The sequence below is a fragment of the Equus asinus genome, chromosome 4 (genome assembly GCF_041296235.1).
Source record: "Equus asinus isolate D_3611 breed Donkey chromosome 4, EquAss-T2T_v2, whole genome shotgun sequence".
Classification (NCBI taxonomy): Eukaryota; Metazoa; Chordata; class Mammalia; order Perissodactyla; family Equidae; genus Equus; species Equus asinus.
The window spans coordinates 27,754,938-27,775,213 of record NC_091793.1 but is presented as its reverse complement, the minus strand read 5'-3'; the positions used below and the strand labels follow the sequence as shown (position 1 = coordinate 27,775,213).

Here is a 20,276-nt window from a genome sequence, read left to right as displayed (position 1 = left end):
TAACTTCACAGAACTCCTGAGCTGAGGCGCACTGGCTGAGCCTTGGACCCCCAGATGAACCCGTCGCGTGGTGTGGGCTGCCCCAAGAATGAGCACTCACCCCAGGCGAGGCAGTGCCATAAGCTGAGAGCCACTTCCAGAGAAGAATTCATCTGTGAGCATCAGCCAGCACCTCTGGAAAGAGCCTCTTATTCATGAAAGAGATCCTGGTGGTACATCTCAGCATCCATTACACAGTTCAACATCTATTTCCACAAATGCCAGACTAAAATGCAGATCAATAGACAGAAAACCCAGAGGCATTGCAAACTAAGTCACTGAGGAAATACTGCACCAATAGCCAGGAGCAAACGTAAACCCACAAAGTAGAACCTGGCAGTTGGAACTATTTTTTCTCTAGGAACGTGTGGGTTCCAGAAAGGTGGCTAAAGGCCTGAGAAGCTGAGCATAGATTGTTTTTAATCACGCAGTGCTAGTGGGAAATGAAACTGGTATTGAGTGGCATCAAGTAGGTGGTGCGTGAATAACCCCCCACGGCTTTGAGTTGGCTTAGAGGTAATGACTAACCAGAAATTATTGCTCCCACAAACAGACTGAAGACCAGTTTTAAATCATCTGAATTATAACTCATTAATGTAATCCAGGATTGCTAATACGCTTAGTTGCCTACCAAAAACACAAATGCTCCCTGGAGGAAATAACATCTTACTGGGCCACACCTTTTATCATTTTTGATCTGCAATAAACAGGGCATAAAAGTAAGCAGGTATATAAGGAAACAATAAAACATAACTGAAAACTGAAAAAATCCCAGACAATAGAAACATACAAGAGATCCAAATAAAGGAGCTCTCAGAAACAGATTTTGCAGTAACTATCTTTAATATAATCAATGAAATTAAAAATTGAGAATTTTAGCCAAGAACTAGAAATTATATTTCAAATGGAAAATCTGGAACTGAAAGACAATAATAGGAAGGACAAACTTAATAAATGGCTTTAACAACAGACTAGATGTAACTGAAAAGAGAATTAATAAAAAGATATGTAATTCTCTAGAAGGAGAGAAGAAAAAGCAAATAGGACAGAAGCAATACATATAAAAATATTAGCTAAAAAGTTTCCAAAAGTAAATAATGAGATCAAACCACAGATTTCAAGGCACCAGTAATCACATGCAGAATATACCAAAGAAAACCCCATCTAAACACAATAGGGTAAATGGCTGCAAACTAAGGCACAGCCAAGGCACAATGATGGCAAGGCAAAGAGGAGCATATTATCTTTAAAGGAGCAAGAAAGCAACTTATAGATGACTTCTTAAAAAAAATAATGGAAGCTGGAAGATAAAAGTATATATTCAAAATGCTGGAAGAAACAGTCAAATTTTAGTTCTATACATAGCAAAACTATCCTTGGAGAACACAGGAGAAAGTTTTTTTCAAATAAACAAAACTGAGAGAACTTCCTATCAGGAGACACAAACTAGAATAAATAGAAAGGTAAATATTAAAATAAATAAAAGAGGGGCCAGCCCCATTGGCCGAGTGGTTGAGTTCCCGCGCACTCCGCTTTGGTGGCCCAGGGTTTCACTGGTTCGGATCCTGGGCACGGACATGGCGCTGCTCATCAGGCCATGCTGAGGCAGCATGCCACATGCCACAACTAGAAGGACCCACAATTAAAAATATACAATTATGTACTGGGGGCATTTGGGGAGAAAAAGCAGGAAAAAAAAAAAAAAAGATTGGCAACAGTTGTTAGCTCAGGTGCCAATCTTTAAAAATAAAATAAAATACATAAAAGAAAAATAATTCTGTGATAAAGAGAAACCTAATCTAAAGAATGAAAGTGCCCAGAAAGTATACTTGTCCATACGTTTTTCTTGATCACCATGACCTAAAACAGGGGTTGGCAGATTCTCCAAAAAATAGCCAGATAGTAAATATTCCAGCTAGCTAGCTAGTTGCATCTGTCACAAACTCAACTCTGTGGTAGCACAAACGTAGCCACAGACAATACAGAAACAGACATGAAAAGAGAGAGAGAGAAGAGGCAGACTGTTCATTCGTTCTCAAACACCAAACGCCTCTTCTGGGCCCGGGGCTGTGCAAGGCAAAGGGAGACTCAGTGTGAATAAGAAAAGTCTGCTCTCCACCTAACGGGACAGTCCTAATACAGATTAAGTTTTCTAATTAAGTGTGAATTTTACCAAGCAGTACAAATGAGTTTGATTCATGAGACTCCGTCTTAACTTGGTAGAATAAAAGAGCTATCAGTTCATGAACCATTACAGTTTCCCCTGCAATTCATGACTATGACTTCAATCATTTTAGTGTGAACCCTGCGGAACGTCATCCCAAGTCAGACACTGGTAGAAAGGGGCAGCAACTTGGCTTCACCAAAATCTCTCTTTCTAGAAAGGGGAGCAGCTTGAAGGATGGAGTAATTATTCTGGTTTTCTTTAGGTTTTAATTAGATACCAAAACAAGTCACAGATCACTAAAAATTAGTGACAGCTAGAGGGAGACTCTGTTAGCTTTAAACTCCATAGTTAATTTTCTCTCGAATTTGATGTTTTCTTCTAAAAAGAGTAGCTATGGAAAATTCATCTTTCCTGGACTTCAGTTCTCGGGAAAAGACTCAGCTATGTAAGAAAAATAAAGAACTTTCACTGTTTTATGTAGATATATGGCTTTCTTAAACATACGTATAATAAGAATTCATATCAAAATTTTTAATGGTAAAATAGGGTTGACACTTCTATCTCCAACTTCAAAGTACTAGGCCTGATGAATGTCAAGCAGGGGGGCATGTTCAAAGCCAAGAGAATGTGCCTCTGAAGTTGCTGGTTAGAGTAGATCTGGGTACCTGGGATCAGAATGACACTGGCGTGTGCTTGCAGTTACTCCTAAAAGCCAGCACAGGCAGTGGGTGAGACATCTGAGCAGACAGGCAACAGACATGGTCAAGCCCTGGCAGGGAGGGGCGGCCACGGGGACTCAAATCCAAGTCAGGATTGCAGATTTAAAAGGAAGCTCAACTGTGCCATCTGGGCTGAGAAAAGGGTTCCATCACCTACTGTTGAAATGCCCTGCTCTTCACTGTGGACAGATCTGAGCCTAAAGATTTGTGGCCTGGACAGAATGCCTGTCTGGCAGGGAAAATGGAAGAACAAGATTATTTTCATCATTGAGGGTTTGTTGGTGATTGTGTTCTCATTAGGTAGCACACAAATGCTATGCAGCTGATCATGTCTATCAAAGTGAAAAACTGATACTAACTTTAAAAAAGAAATGGACGTAGATATAGGTAGGCTCCAGTTAATTATATCTTGGAATTCAAATTCACTGAGACCAATTATTTATAAAGCAGAAGTATCAACTTATTTTGAGTGAGGGGGTATTATACAGGTGTAACCATAAGGTCTCAAGTGTTCAGGACAACCCCGACTACATGTTATAAAGCTCTTTTCAATAAAGGTGATATATTAAATGTAGTACATAGTTTTTTCCTGGTCTTTTGAAGGCAAGAAAATAAAACAGAAAAAAAATATATTGTCAGAGCAAACATCCAGAATTTGGATTTGACAATAACTCATTCTATCCTTTCATTTCTAGCTAGGATAGGTTAGCTTGTAATGCTCTGCCACAAAAACAAGAAAGGCTGAACAAAGTGCATGCAACATCTATTTGAAATCATTGGAGAGTTTCTAAGGCAGCCGAGACTAGAGGGGCAAATATGCTGGGAGTAGGGACATGCAGATAACTGACCTAGGCTGGCTTCCTTCTCAGGCATTTACTAATTTTTATGTTGTGTAAGGTGAGAAACTAAAAGGGGAAAAAATGAAGTGAAAAGTGCAAGAGAGCATCTCACAATACTGGAAAAACAAAAAGTGAACTTAAGGACCTCAAAGAGGGAGGTCTCTGAAAACACTTCAGGCTCTCATTGTGACCCCTGGAAGGCTATACCCTAGAAGCTGAGGCGAACCAGAGGCAGAGCCAGCTTTATGACATCTGAAGCCCAGCCTTAAGTAAGATCAGGTCTTGACTGGACTGAGGTGTCCCTGCTCTGGTTGTTGGCCAGAGGATATGGCGAATCCCTCTCGAAGAGGATAATTTCGTCCACACTTTTTCTACAGTTTTTCATATACAATCTCCAGCATCCCATCAAAAATTACCCAGCGAGGTCCGGCTCTGTGGCCGAATGGTTAAGTTCGCATGCTCTGCTGCGGCGGCCCAGGGTTCGGATCCTGGGCACAGACATGGCACTGCTTGTCAGGCCACATTGAGGCGGTGTCCCACATCCCACAACTAGAAGGACCTGCAACTAAGACATACAACTGTGAACCGGGGGGCGGGGGGGGGGGGGGGGAAATAAAGCAGAAAAAGAAAAAAAAAAAAGATTGGCAACAGTTGTTAGCCCAGGTGCCAATCCTTAAAAATAAATAAATAAATAAATACCCAAAGGAAAAAAAAATTACCCAGCATACTAAGAAATAGGACAAAAAGAAACAGACTCAGAAGAAATTCACACAATGGACTTCTATTGGACATGAACTTTAAAATAGCCAACACTGATACATCTAAGAAAGGAGAAAACAAGATTGAAAATTTCACCAGAGAATTGGAATCTATAAAGAATCAGATGGGAATAATAGAACTGATATATTAAATAGGGAATTTTATATATGAGATTACTGACAAATGAGACACAGGTGAAGAAGGATCAGTGGACTTGAGGGTATTTCAATTATATATCCAGACTAAAGTACAAAGAGGAAAAAGTATATAAAAAAGCATGAGATGCATATCAGACATGGTGTAAAAGTCCTATATGTAACCGGAATCTGAGAATGGGATGAGAGAGAGCAAAATTCAAACAGATGATGGCTAAGAATTTTTCCAAAACTGATGAAGACCATCAAGCCAGGAAGCACTTGGGTAAAAATGCTTCACATCACTGGTCATGAGGGAAATGCAAATTAAAATCACAATAAGATCTCTCTCTGCACCCACTAGAAAGGCTGTAATCAAAGATACACATGAGCAAGTGTTGGTGAGGATGTGGAGAAGCTGGAACCCTCATACATTACTGGTAGGAACGTAAAGTGATGCAGCCACTTTGGAAAACAGTTTGGAGTTTCTGAAAAAGTTAAACAGGGGCCAGCCCTGGTGGCCTAGTGGTTAAGTTCGGCATGCTTCACTTTGGTGTCCCGGTTCAGTTCCCGGGCGTGGACCTACACAACTTGTTGGTGGCCATGCTGTGGCAGTGACCCACATACAAAATAGAGGAAAACTGGCACAGATGTTAGCTCAGGGCTAATCTTCCTCAAGCAAAAAGAGGAAGATTGGTAACAGATGTTAGCTCAGGGCAACTCTTCCTCACCAAAAAAAAAAAACAAAAACAGAAATTTACCATACAAACCTGCAATTCCACTCCTAAGGAACAGAAATGAAAGAGAACACAAGAGAAATGAAAACATGTCCACACAAGAGTTGTATACAAATATTCAGCAGGATTACTCATAATGGCCAAAAAGTGGAAACAACTCAAACATCCATCAGCTGGTGAATGAATAGACAAAATGTGGTATATCCATCCAATGAAATTCTGTTCTGTGATAAAAAGGAATGAATTACTGATACATGCTGCAACATGACTGGACCTTTAAAACATGCTAAATGAAAGAAGCCAAACACAAGAGACCACCTACTGTATGATTCCATGTATATTAAATTTTTAGAAAAGGGAAATCTAAAGAGACAGTGGATTAATGATTTCCTGGGACTAAGGGTGAGAATGGGGAGTGACTGAAAATGGGCACAAGGGATCTTTGGGGGGGTGATGGAAATACTTTAACCATAGTATTACAGTGATGGCTAGACACCTCTGAATATACCAGAAAGCATTGAATTGTATGTTTTAAATGGATGAATTTTATGGTAAGTAAAATATCCTCAATAAAGCTGTTTTTTTTTTTTTTTAAAGATTTTATTTTTTCCTTTTTCTCCCCAAAGCCCCCTGGTACATAGTTGTGTATTCTTCGTTGTGGGTTCTTCTAGTTGTGGCATGTGGGACGCTGCCTCAGCATGGTCTGATGAGCAGTGCCATGTCCGCGCCCAGGATTCGAACTAACGAAACACTGGGCCGCCTGCAGCGGAGCGCGCGAACTTAACCACTCGGCCACGGGGCCAGCCCCAATAAAGCTGTTTTTTTTTAAAGGTGAAATAAAGATATTTTAAGACAGAATGTCTTAAAACTGAGAAAATTCATTGTCTTCAGATGTACATTAAACTTAGGCAAAATGAAAATGATCCCAGATGGGAACATGGAAAGGCACGAAGGAATAATAATGATCAATATGAGTAAATTTAAATAAATATTATTGGGGCCGGCCTGGTGGCACAGCAGTTAAATGCGCATGTTCCGCTTCTCGGTGGCCCAGGATATGCCAATTCGGATCCCGGGTTTGGAGATGGCACTGCCTTGGCATGCCAAGCTGTGGTAGGCGTCCCACATATAAAGTAGAGGAAGATGGGCATGGATGTTAGCTCAGGGCCTGTCTTCCTCAGCAAAAAGAGGAGGATTGGCAGCAGTTAGCTCAGGGCTAATCTTCCTCAAAATAAATAAATAAATAAATATTATTATATAAAACTACAATAATAATAATGTTGTATAGGACTTAAAATGTCTATAAAGTTAAAATGCCGGACAATAACATAAAACTCTGTAAAGAGACGAGTAGAGTATTCTGTGATACCAACATTCTTTCAGAAGGGATAAAAGCAGTAATTGATACCATGCTGTAATAAATCAAGGATGCATGTTGTAATCTCTCAGCTAACCATGAAAGAACACACAAGCCAAAAGTGGGGAGAGGGAAGGAATAACAGATACCTGATTAATCCAAAAGAGGTAAGGAGAGAAAAAGAAATATAGTATGGGTGGAATAAACAGAAAACAATAGTAAGATAGAAGATTTAAACCCAAGTATATCCATAAGTATATTATATATAAATGCTCTAAGTAATTAAATGGCAAATTATGCAAATATATAAAAAATAAAACATAACTATATGCTCCTTACAAGAGCCATACTTAAACATAAGGATACAGAAAGATTGAAAGTAAAAGTGGAAAAATATATGCTATGCAAATACCAAAATTAATGTGGTGCAGCTATTTTAATATCAAAGTAGGCTTTAAGGAAGGACTCATTCGAAAAATAGTGTCCTTTTTATAATGATAAAAGGATCAATCCAACATGAAAGATACATTTCTAAATTTTTAAACATCCAGAAACATAGCTTCAAAACATAAAGCAAAAACGACAGCACTAAAAGGAGAAACACAGAAATCTACAGTCAGAGGGGGAGATTTTAATATACCTTTCTCAGTAAATGATAGAACAAGCAGAGACAAAAAATTCAGTAAGGATAAAGGCCTCAATAACGTGATTGTCAAGTTGACTTAACTGTGATTCACAGAACACTATACCCAAGAATAACAGAATACACATCATTCTTTTCAAGTACATGTGGAACATTCTCCAAAATGGATCATATGCAGGGCTGTGACTGCTGCAGGACATCAGAGCAGCATTCTCGCCAGGCTTTAAGCCTAGGAAAAATAAATTCCAAATGGGTAACTGGGAGATCTGCAATCTGATACCAGATTGTTTGAGCCTTGGAATCAAAGGCTGGAAGGGAGTATCTTATCGAGCATGAAGGCAAGGGGCTTAGGAAGGCCCGGCCCTCGCAGGGATGGAACGCCGTCTGCATACCTTACTGATTGTCCTTAAGATGCTCCCCAAGTGAATGACGTGGGATGGGCTGGTGTGCTTCGGGGGAATGAAGAACAGAACCTTTGGACTTCAGCTTGCGTGTCCCTGCAGGCGTGAGTTCTGGCTCTTGTACTTGCTTGAGGTTCTTTACCTCCAAATAAATATGTGGTGATCCGAGGGACCTCACCTCAGTCCCTTGAGGCTGATGGTCCCCTGTCCCATTGAATAATACAGATTGTGTCCTGTCTATTAATTCCGTCCATCCCTTCAGCTGGCTGCCTAGCTGGTCTCGGCAGCATGTGACAAATTTTAAAGAACTGAAATTATTCAGAGTAAGCTTCTGATCACCAGGAAATTAAGCTAGAAATCAATTTGAAAAGATCAACTAGGACGTTCCCCAAAATGTGGAAATTAAGCAACTCGTTTAAAAATAATCCACAGTCAAAGGAGAAAGCACAACAGAAATTAGAAGATATTAACAGAATGACAATGCAAGTATGACATATAAAATCTTGTAGGATGTAACTAAAGCTATACTGAGATGATTGATAGCCTTAAATGCATATTAGTAAAGAAGAAAAAGAAAATCAGTTATTCAAGTAGCTGTCTTAAGAAGAAAAAGAACAGGGGCCAGCCCGGTGGCACAGCGGTTAAGTGCACATATTGTGCTTCAGCGGCCTGGGGTTTGCCAGTTCGGATCCCAGGTGGGGACATGGCACCACTTGGCAAGCCATGCTGCGGCAGGCATCCCACATAGAAAGTAGAGGAAGATGGGCACGGATGTTAGCTCAGGGCCAGTCTTCCTGAGCAGAAAGAGGATTGGCGGCAGGTGTTAGCTCAGGGCTTATCTTCCTCAAAAAAACAGAATAAGAAAACAGCAATTTAAACCCAAAAATGTGAACAGAATAACAAAGATAAGAGTAGAAATCAGGGAGCTGGTCCTGTGGCCGCATGGTTAAGTTCGTGTGCTCCACTTTGGCGGCCCAGGGTTTTGCTGGTTCGGATCCTGGGCACAGACACAGCACTGCTCATCAAGCCATGCTGAGGCAGCATCCCACATGCCACAACTAGAAGGATGCACAACTAAAAATACACAACTATGTACCAGGGGGCTTTGGGGAGAAAAAGGAGGGGGGAAAAAAAGAAGATTAGCAATAGTTGTTAGCTCAGGTGCCAATCTTTAAAAAAAAAAAAGAGTAGAAATTAAATTTTGTAGGCAACATACAATATAGAAAATCATCAAAGCAAAAAATTGATTCTTTAGAATACTAAGAAAGTTGATAAATTTATGAGCAATACTGATCATAAAAAAACACAAGTTATCAACGTCAGAAGCAAAAGAGGGGACATCATTACAGATCCTATAGACACTCAAATAGTAAGTAGATACAACTTTATGTGACTAAATTTGAACGTGTATATAAAATGGACAAATTCGTAGAAAAACATAACTTATCAAAACTGATACAAGAAAAAATAGAAAATCTGAATATTGCAGCACACTTCATATTCATATCTAACTGCCTGACAGACATATAACTAGGCCAGAGAACCAGGGAGTTATCCATGACTGCCCTGAAATAATTCCTTCCCTCTTGTTGCCACAAGGCTGATACAGTGATAAACCAGAAGCAGATATTTACAACACAGGTTGAATTCACTGCTTCAACAGATTTCTTAAGTGAAAATTATAATATTTGGGGGGAAAGAGCGCAAACCTGAAAAGTAGAATGGTGATATATGAGAAGATTCCAGTAACTCCAAGTACCCCAAATCCCAGACTTCCCTGGTGAAAGCAGCAGCCCCTCCCCATCTAATGAAAGCAGTTCTGCCTTTCCTGAGCGCCCTGGAAAGACCACACCAAAATAAAATTCCAGTTCCCCTCGTTTGCCACTCTTACCACCTCTTATTGCCTCTGACCTATGATTAAGCTAAACCCTCAAATTCTAATTCCAAATTCAAACCTTAGAAAAGGTTTACATGTCAACAGAATTGCAAGAATTTCCTAACTCTTGAGGAATATATGTCAAAAAGATTCTGAGGATGCTAGCCCAGGGGAGGAAAAACATAGTTTATATCAGCCTGTATTTACTGGTATGGGTACATTTCACTGTAAGTGATCACAGGTGATGATCAACCCCGTGTTCCAGCCATGGGTGCCAGGGACAATTCTGTGCCCCAGCCTCTAACAGTAGCTGGACCCTCGCTGCCCTGAGGCCCAGCCGGGTCATAGAACTAATCCAAGATCCCACTTCCTTGAAGAGCTGTTTCCTGCAATGTTTCTCTTACCAATTACGTGATCAGCATTCTTCTTTTAGACAAGAGTCCCCTTCAGACTAGTTTAAGCAAAAGGAATTTATTAAGCAGTATAGATAGCTCACAGAATAACCGGAAAGGCTTGAAATGGAGTCTAGGCTGAATTCTAGGAATGACTCTCCAGCCCATTCCTCAGAAATGAGCTTGCAAAGTACAGCTGCTGCTTCTACGATTGAGAAACTACCTGCCACGTAAGAAAGCCTCCATCTGTCACGGCCACCAGCTCCAGAACCACATCCTCCTTGGTAAGATCCCAGCCTGCATGATAAATAGAAGCTGCAGGCCCCGCTTCTCTCCCCACATAACTGTTCTGAATCAGTCTCACACAAGCGCATCTGACCAGAGGAACTTTGGTTTTCTTTGGAATTTTAGCTCTAAAGGAATCTGGGAAGCGGTTTTTAGCTTTCCAGCCTGCAGCACAGGAAAGCATGATAAAAGGGGATTGATAACCTATAGTATCTTCTTTGTACAATTCAAGTTATTATACAGATATAGATAACAGATGAACAGACCACATGCTTTTTCACGTAACAATACATCTTAAGGATGTTCCTATGTTAACACATGGATTACTTCATCCGTTTTCACAGCAGCACTGTATCGCTAGGTTTGGATGTGCCATAATTTATTCAACATTTCCTTTCTGGAGGACACAAGTTTCTTCCACCTTCACTGTTAAAAATGCTGACGTATTCCTTCAGCCTAACCACACACCTGTAAGAAAGGACTAGAATCCTTACCTTCCCTTTTTTTCGCATCTGTGGGTGCTTGTGGGCTTGAAACTGGGTTTCCTGGTCACAAGCCATTGTTTTTCTTTAAATATGCACCTCTCTCTCCCACCCCCTATTAAAGTTTATTACAGTTCCTTTCTCAAAGAGAGCAAATATATGCTGAATGAATGGATCATCCTCCTTTTCCCCGGCTGGGAAACACTGTTTGCATTTTGAGAATTTCAGATGCAAAATGGCTTGGCTCGTTTTCCTTTTTGCTACAGCATATCTGGGTCAGACCTCTTGACAAAGTCCCTAAGAGAATATTATGTCATCTCTCATGCGTTTGAATAATTCATTTTTCATAGCTGAGTGCCAGTTGTCTCTAACCAGTTAAGAACAATGGCCCACAAAGGTGCTCTCTGCTTATAAAAGGACATTTCACAACCCCAGGCAAATATGAGCTACTATAGGCACCGTGTGATGCACCTGAAATAAGGTGTCAGCACAGCAGCATTAGACTAACATGGGAGAGAACCCTGGGGGAGAAATATACACAATTTGAAAAGTGCTCCCCGGAGCAAATCACTGAACATGAAATGTAGGAAATCTTAATTTTTCTGAACTTCATTTTCTTTATCTATAAAGCGGGGGTAAAACCTACTTTCATAATGCTCTATGAGGACTAAACAAATGTTAAACTAAAATATACTACTGCTGTCACAGCCCACATCTGCAAGTAAATGTGTCACAAATGCCCCAGACCGTGTTAGCTAAGGGCTGGAAGCTGTCACTGACCAGTGATAGATCATTTGAGAAGTAAACATTCCCCAAGTCAGTACCTTTCTCCTTAAGAGATTTTCTCTCCTCATCCTGGCCATAAACCGACTTTGATAAACTCTTACACTCCCCCAAAGGCCATCTCTAGCCTGTGCCTTGGCAAAAGCACGTGGCAGCACGAAAGCGGGGGTGGGGGGCCCTGCCGCAGAGCAGCAAACACGAAGACCAAAGCTCCCTAATTCCTGCATATAAATATGCTGTGTGTAAATGCAATAGTTTAGATGTTCTGTGCGGTTTCCTTTAAAGGCTTGTAGCCTGGATATCCGCCATGGAGAGATCCCAATTTTAAGTGAGCCACTACTAAAGAATCGATAAAGCTTGGTGGGTTAGGCACGGCCAGCCACTTACTAGCTGTGTAACTGTGTGCCAATTACTTAACCTCTCTGCACCTCAGTCTCTTATGTAAACGAGGGCTAATCACAGGCCTATCGTGCAGACTAAATGTGCTATTATAAAGCACTGAGAACAATGCCTGCCACAAGTAAACACTGTCACTGTAATTAAAAACAATCAGGGGCTACCCCGTGGTATGGTGGTTAAGTTCAGCAAACTCTACGTTGGTAGCCTGTGGTTCGCATCCCAGCAGGGACCCACACACAAAACAGAGGAAGATTGGCACAGATGTTAGCTCAGGGCGAATCTTCCTCAGCAAAAAAAAAAAAAGCAAGAAAAATAAAATAATCAAAAAGCAGCTGTTGATTTGGTAAACTAAGTATTCCAAAATTTTTAGTCCTGCATCTCAAATGTATTGCCCTGAGCTTTACTTCACTGTACCACAGATCCAGGCTTGTCTTACCCACTTTTCTTCACGAGTCTTCTCAGACTGCTCCACTCCTGCTCCTGGGTTTTAATAATACTTGTACCTTAACACTTGCCATGGTCTGACTTGCATTAGGTATAGATGTCTGTTATCTGTGTCTTGTGTGGTCTCCAACATGATTCTCCTGTGGACTGCTTCCGGATCACTGGGGAGCCCAGGAGGCTCATTGGTAGGCCTGATGCCGGCCTGGACACCTGACGTTTCTCAGCTCCTCAGGTGACGCAGCTGTGCAGCCAGGTGTCGGCAAGACCTTGAGGTTCCAGAGGGCAGGAGCAGAGTCCTGGTGTCTTTTCTGTTCCCCTACAATGCCTTAAAATGCGCCAGCGCTTAATAAATGGTTTTTGAAAAGAAAGTTGTCTTTGTCTGAGGACTACACAGGGGGCTTCATGACTCTCAAGTGTGTTTATTCGAGAAAAAAGGAGCAAGAACATAGTTGAGGAGCGATTCTACCCCCTTCAGTGATACAGAGATCTGCTGGGGCACTACACACCAGCTGTTCCTGCTATTTATGTTGCTCATTGAGAACTCGTAAAATCGAGATTAAACTGTTAACTCACTATTCTGGAAGCTGCTCCTCTATACCCAATCATCCTCAAGATGCTATGTGTGGTTGGACAGTTTGCCAGGGCTGCCGCAACAAAGTCCTACATTTTGAGGGCTTAAACAACAGAAATCAGTTTTCTCACAATTCTGGAGGCCAGAAGTTTAAGGTCAAGGTGTCAGCAGAGTTGTTTCTTCTGAGGCCTCTCTCTCCTTGGCTTGTAGACAAAATCTTCTGTCTTCACGTGGTCTCCTTCTGCACATGTCTGTGTCCAAATTTACTCTCCTTATAAGGACACATGCAGGCCCTAAGGACCTCATTCCTAACGTAATCACTGCTTTGAAGACCTTATCTCCAAATACTCATTCTGAGCTACTGGGGGCTGGAACTTCAATATATGAATTTTGGGGGCATGCGGTTCAGCCGCTAACAGACAATAATCACTTGTACACCTGAAGATACGTGTTCTTGAGCATTTGACTCTAAGATGGAGCTTGGTGACCAGATGATGTAAGTTTACAGACACGATGAGGGGCTGACACCTTCTGGCATGTTTATGTCCCTCAAAACCAGGAAGTGTGTATACAGATCAAGATGCTGAAAGGGCTGAAGGAGACTCTAGTTCCTGTCACCTTGGGGCCCTCTGATGTGCTGAGGACCTCCGTTCAGCACCATGCAGGGTTACAAGCAACTCGCCTTTTAAGGAAGGAAACGCCAAGCATACATACACTGATCTGCAAGAACACAACAAACTAGTTTCTGGGCTTTGGACTTGAAAACTGAAATCACGCCAGCTTTATTTGCATGACAAAAATCTAGTGCTTCCTGGGTCATCTAAAGGCATTTTTTTTAGGATAGAAACTTATGCTAGGCTCATCTGAAACTTCAGAACATTAGCAAATGCTGTTTACTGTATGTCGAGCACTGCGGTAGCCCTTTACATGTACTAACGAACTTAACATCAAACAGTATCAGGAAATGGGAACGCTCATTATTCTCTATTGACAGCTAAGTAAACAGAGGCACAGAGAGGTTACATAACTTGGCTAAGGTTACACACCATCGTGCAGCACAGCCCAGACTGGAGAACCTTCAGCAGGGCCCCAGAGCCCACACTCATAATAGCCGGCCTCTCAAAGTGACCAGCTACCCAACAACAGACTCCTCCCAACAGCAGCCAACAGAGAGGCCACCCGCAATAGGCAGAGAGGGCTGAGTAAAATCTTGTCAAAGGGCAGTCACTAATTTATTCATCTGCGAGGATGACTTAGAATCTGCCATTTAAGTGTGAGAGGTAAAAAACAGAAGAGACACTGTGATAGTAACAGGTACATTCTCACTTAAAATGTCTTCTAGGCTTCCACTATTTTTTTTTTTTTTTTGATATTAGGCTTAACTCTCTTGGGCAGCATTTCAACCAGAGTTGGGAAATGAAAACTTTAACTCAGCATGAGCTACAGAGATAAAAGGAGAAAGGGAGCTTGTAGTTCCAGCACCAACAGTCTCCTGGAACAGGCCTGGCGTGCCACTAGGGTGCCTTTGGCAATATGCTGAATTCATAGCTGCCCCAATCCCACCAGAGCTGCCCTGACGGAGGCTTCAGGATCCAGGGGCAGCAGCAGCCCCTAACCACCCACAGCACCTCTTCCCCTCCCTCCACTGTAGACTGCCACAGTTCTCCAAGGACTAAGGGGACTATCTTAGGGAGGAAGAGGACAGGAGACGAGAGCTGGAAACGCAGGAAGCATAGTTTGTCTAAGCAATGTTATGCAGAAACACATTACAATATGATCTCGAAGCTGTAATATTCAGAAAATGCTTTCCTCTAACCATGGAAAAAATCAAGTTGTACCTGATTTTTCCCTATAAAATTTATTCCTTTCCTTCTTCCACAAAATGAGATTACAAGGGGAATCCTGTATTTTAAAAAAATTTATTTTAATCCTTCCTAGAGGAATACAGATTTGAATGAAATACATTCATTCCATAAATACACTAGCAGCAAAACCTTCCCACCAGCATTCTCTCTGCTCCAGCCCAGAGCTGTGCCTCAGAGCAGGAGAGCATGTCCCACCAACCGTCACCTTAAGGATGTCTCTGCTTCTTGCTGAAAGCAGGATACGCATAGGAGAGACCAGGTCAAAGACAAGATGGATGGACGAATTAACTAAGCTGGGACCCTGAAAACACACCCATGTGGTGACCATTAAGCCTTCTGTGCCCTCCAAATCCTTTGGCATCCACCACGCTTAACTGATGAGGTCCTTCACCACAGGCAACTGGCAAGGTCTAACTTTGCAAACGCACCAATGTGTTTGCAGTCATTTGTCATTCTGAGGTGGCAACATTTTAATGGTGTCTTGCTCCTTTTCATAGGGTAAGCCAGATAGAAAGGATCATTCTCTCCTTCCTTCCACAGGCCGAGGTACCACTTTGCCAGCTGAGTCCACACGTGCCTGTTGTCAGATTATCCAGCAGACATACTGGCTCACTACACCTCCAGGTCCCCTTTGTCTAGGGGCTGGAGGCTCTACTGGAGACAGAGAGAGACACGTATAAACCTACAAAGATCACTAGGAACAATAACCAGGTGACTAACCCTGCTTCCGTCACAGCTAGTTTGCTGCATAGCAGCCCGGAAGTCTCCTCTTTTCTTTTCTTCTCTCCATCATTGCCTATTGCCTGGCTGCTCCTTTTTTATCTGCCCTCCAGGCACCTGCTGAAATTCTGGGAAGATCTATCCTAAACTCCCAAACAGCCAGGAGAGATTAAAGCAGGTAGGGCTCTAGACTTGTTAGCTGCAAAGCTAACATTGCTGTGTTCCAATACGTTCTGGGATGAGCTGAGTCATAATAGTCTGAACAAAACACCAGAAGCACAATCAGCATCAGGATGACTGTGAGGCAGGAACAAGTCTGGAGGGCTACCAAGTCATAGAGCTGGGAGGAAAAGGGGGTAATGGAAGAATTTAAAATAAATCGGATTTGTTTGGGCAGAGGGCAGCTTTGACTCAGGCATAAATGAATCGCCCAGATTATCATTTAAATAAAGAACAGACTTCAAAAATTGACACCTTCCTCCCCACACATCACTTAAAAATAGGACACACGCTCTCTTTTCCCAATCTGTTTCAGAGTGTTTTCATTAGGATACTCCTCTTTAAGTGCTTTCTCTATTCCCCTTTAGTCTGTTTTGTCTGTTGGCTGGAAGGAACTCAGAAACCGTTTTATATAAAAACCATTGCAGTGGATAACTGGTTATGTGTGTTTTTCCCTTTTGTATTTTCCATCCAAAATAGCTGGCTTTTCTTCTATTTATGAGCAGAGAGGGACTCCTCTGCCGCATACACAGCACTGCTAAGCCGACAGTCTTCTGGCCCCACCGAGTCCGCCAGTTCTTCCTCCTCGGAGTCGTCCTCCTCTTCCTCCTCTTGAGCTGAGGAACTGGAAGTGGGCCCTTTGCAGGTTTTCAGGTGGCGAGTGAGATGATATTTGGTTAGATAAGCCTTTGTACATTTTTCACAGACATAATCCCGTTTTCCTTCGTGTGAATTGAGATGTTTCTTTAAGTGATTTGTTCTCAAGAACAGCTTATCACATTTGGGACACTTGATCTGGCGCTCTCTGAGGAACACAAGAAAAAACATTTGATTTGGGGTTACAAACGACAACTGAGGCACACCCTCTCCACACCCTCAGGCCTCTGTCAGAGACGCTCTACCTGTCGAGAATCACACTTTTTTATATGAGCTGTAGCAGAAGATCATAAAACATCTGTACAGCTTAAACAGCATAGGTTGATTTTGCCCGTTTTGGAACTCTATGTCAATGAGATACTATGACATGTATCTCTTGTGCTTTGCTTCTTTCACCCAATATATGTGTGAGATTCACTCCAGTTGCTGTGAGTATCAGTAGCTTGTTCCCTTCCAGTGCTGTGCACGAATACACCACTTCTCTGTGGTACTGGATTTGTCTATTGCTAAGAGATATTTTGGTGGTGTCCAGTTCTTTATGATCGCAGGCAAGACTGCTACGAATATTTCTCTACTGGTATGTTGGTTTGCACATGCATGAGTTTTTCTAGGGCACATGCTCAGGAGCAGTACAGCTGGATCCAAGGACATGCACATCCTCAGCTAGATAGGGCTCAACTATTTTCCAGTGTGGTTGTATCAATACACACGTCCATCACCAGCCAATTGAGAGTTCCTGTTGCCCTCACTCCAACAACTGGAACACTGAAATTTGAAGCTTTTTGCCAACTGGCCACACACAACAGTTATCTCACGATGGTATGAATGGTAGGCCCTACAACAAAAAATTATTCTGCTTAAAAGGTCAGTAGTGTCACAAGGTTTGAGTAACCCTGGCCTAGGCATTTTAGAGCTGAAAAGAACCTTACAGATCATTTAGACCAGGAATTTTTACACTCCTTTTTTGAGCAGTTGTATGTCTTAATAAAAGCCCGATACGTGAAACAGATAAGAGGGAGTTAAAACCCTTGTTTTGAGGTGCAGTGGGAAGTTCTGAAGTCTGGTCTCCTTAGCATTTCTGCCACATTCTCTCAGAAGATGACAGTGAAGGACTCTGTGGAGCTACAGGATGTGGAAAACTAAGTCCCTGCCTTCATGGAGCTTATGTTCTAGTGAGAAGTTACACTACAGACAAATTAAAAAATACATAAGGTGCTATCAAACAGCAATAAGTACTACGGGAAAAAAATGAAGCCAGGTAAGAGGGATGGAGTCCTATTTTAGATAAGATAGTCAAGGAAGGCCATTCTGAGGAGATGACTTTTGAGCAGAAACTTGAATGAAGTGAGGGAGGAGATAGGGAGAAATCTAGCGGAGTTTCCAGGCAGAGGCAGTACAGTGCAAAGGCCCTGAGACTCGAGTGTGTTTAGTATGCTGAAGTAGCAGCAAGTGGAGGGCCAAGGTCACTAAAGCAGAAAACGAGGAGAAAAGTAATAGAAGATGAAGTGAGAGAGGTAGCCCAGTACCACTCCCACATCACAGAGGGACGTCCACACTCTGGTAAAGACCTTTTAATCCAAGTTGACAGAAAGCACTGGAGAATTATGAGTGGAGATGGGCACAATCTAACATACTTTTTTTGGGTTTTTTTTGTTTTTTGTGAGGAAGATTGGCCCTGAGCTAACATCTGTTGCCAATCTTTCTTTTTTTTCTCCTTCTCTCCCCAAAACCCCAGTACATAGTTGTTGATCCTAGTTGTAGGTCATTCTAGTTCTTCTACGTGGGACGCCACCACAGCATGGCTTGATGAGCAGTGTGTAGGTCCTCACCCAGGATACGAACTGGCAAACCCCAGGCCACTGAAGCAGAGCGTGCAAACTTAACCACTTGGCCACAGGGCCAGTGCCCTGACTTAGGTTTTAAACAGACCACCCTGGCTACTATGGAAAGAATACAGCGTTTGTGTGTGTGCACCTGTGTTTATCTGTGTTGGGGAAGTGATGAGAAGAGAGAAGAGTAGAAACAGGGACGTCAGCTGCAAAACTAGTGAACTGGTTCACACAAAAGATGCTGGTAGTCTGGACTAGGTGAGGGCGGAATGAAGAAAACAATGGAAGATTGAGTTAAGGATGACTCCAAGGTGTTTGGCTTGAGCCACTGGGACGAATAATGGTGGTGCATTTACTGAGCTGGTGAACACTGGGGGAAAATCAAGTTCATATGGGTAATATTAAGAGTTGAGTTTTGGACATGTCAAGTTTGACATCCAGAACTCAGGGATGCTGAGTGAATGGTTAGCTATATAAGGCTGGAGATATAAATCACAAAGATGGTATCTAAAGTCATGCAACTAAGGCGATGACCCAGGGAGTAAGCGTCACCGCTCTGGCTCTCAAGTTCCTCTTTCTCAGAGGAAGGGCAAGGCCAGATTCTGCCATTCGGCTTACACTCTCAGTGAACGCTGTGGGAGAGGAACTCCTCCTGCATTTGGTTTTAGGGCTGTAGCTGTTTTCTTTTCTAAGGAGATAAACAGAATGAACTCCAATACTACTATAACCATTTTGAAACACCTAAAAGTAAAAATATAAACATCTGAAAACTTTACCAATGATCTCTACAGGAAGCCTAAAGTCTCATTCAAAAATATTTTGAGTGAATATTGCTTCTTTTGTGAATGACTTACACTAGCTTAAAGTCTTGACAGTCCAAAAACTTCTTTCTATCCCACGGGAGCTTGGCAAAGAGGCTTATTATACTTCGTCATGCTGACAAAACAGTCCAGACCCACATTTGAGAGAACTGTTTTCATTGGCTGATACCTGAGGAAGCCAATTCTCAACCCAAGTGGAGAGAAACAGTTTCACAACTAATCTCAAAATAATTTATACTGCATTATGCTGTGAAGTGTCTACAAAAAAGCAAGTGCAGAGCCAGCCCTGACAGCCTAGTGGTTAAAGTTCGTTGCTCTCACCACTTTGGCGACTCAGGTTCATTTCCCAGTTGCAGAACCACACCCCGTCTGCCAGTTGCCACATTGTGCTGGTGGCTCACATAGAAGAACGAGAAGGAGTTACAACTAGGATATACAACCACACACTGGGGCTTTGGGGAGGAAAATAAAACAGAGGAAAATTGGCAACAGATGTTAGCTCAGGGCGAAAATTTCCTTGCAAAAAGAAAAAGCAAGCAAGTACAAATTTAGGCATCACTTGAAAGAATAGAAAGTCAAGGTCAAGGAAAAGAATAACTCCACTTTATTATATACTGAACAGATCATATCTGAATACTGTGCTCACTTCTGGGTACCAAATTTGAAACTAGGTGATAACACAGGATAAGTTGTAGAAGTTAGGGACATTTGGCCTGATGAAAAAAGGGTTTAAAAGGAACATGACAGTGATCATAAGCATAAAAGGCTGTCAATTTAAAGAAATATTAAACTTACGTGCACCATTCCAGAGGGCACACGTAGAATGGAGAGAGCGAGGCTGATATAAGTTTGATTCAAGCAAAACTTTTTCTCAAAATCAAACCGTGTAGTATTCAAGAAGAAACAATGTAACCACTTGCCAGAGACACTGTGGAAACAAGTCTATTTTCTGGGTGAACTCAGCAGCTCTCAACTCTGGCCGGACAGAAGAGTCACTTGGGGAGCTTTGTACAAATACTGTACCAAGGCCAGGGCTCTACCCTCGCTCAGTCAGAAACCCTGGAGGTGGGGCCCTGGCATCAGCTGTTGTTTCTCACATTTCCCAGGTCATTACTATGAGCGGTGTAAGAAGGTGAAT

The 20,276-nt window shown here is 42.1% G+C and overlaps 1 protein-coding gene across 5 annotated transcripts in view; it reads right to left on the bottom strand.

Moving 5' to 3' along the window:
* Positions 1–14,930: 14,930 nt before the first annotated feature.
* The window catches only part of PRDM4 (PR/SET domain 4), a 33,460-nt gene continuing 28,114 nt past the window's right edge, over positions 14,931–20,276 (bottom strand). For all 5 annotated transcript variants that reach the window (XM_070507001.1, XM_070507002.1, XM_070507000.1 and 2 more), the window contains one exon: positions 14,931–16,636. In XM_070507001.1, coding sequence (XP_070363102.1) covers positions 16,324–16,636 — 313 coding nt within the window. In that variant the 3' untranslated portion in view covers positions 14,931–16,323. The remainder of the gene's footprint in view (positions 16,637–20,276) is intronic.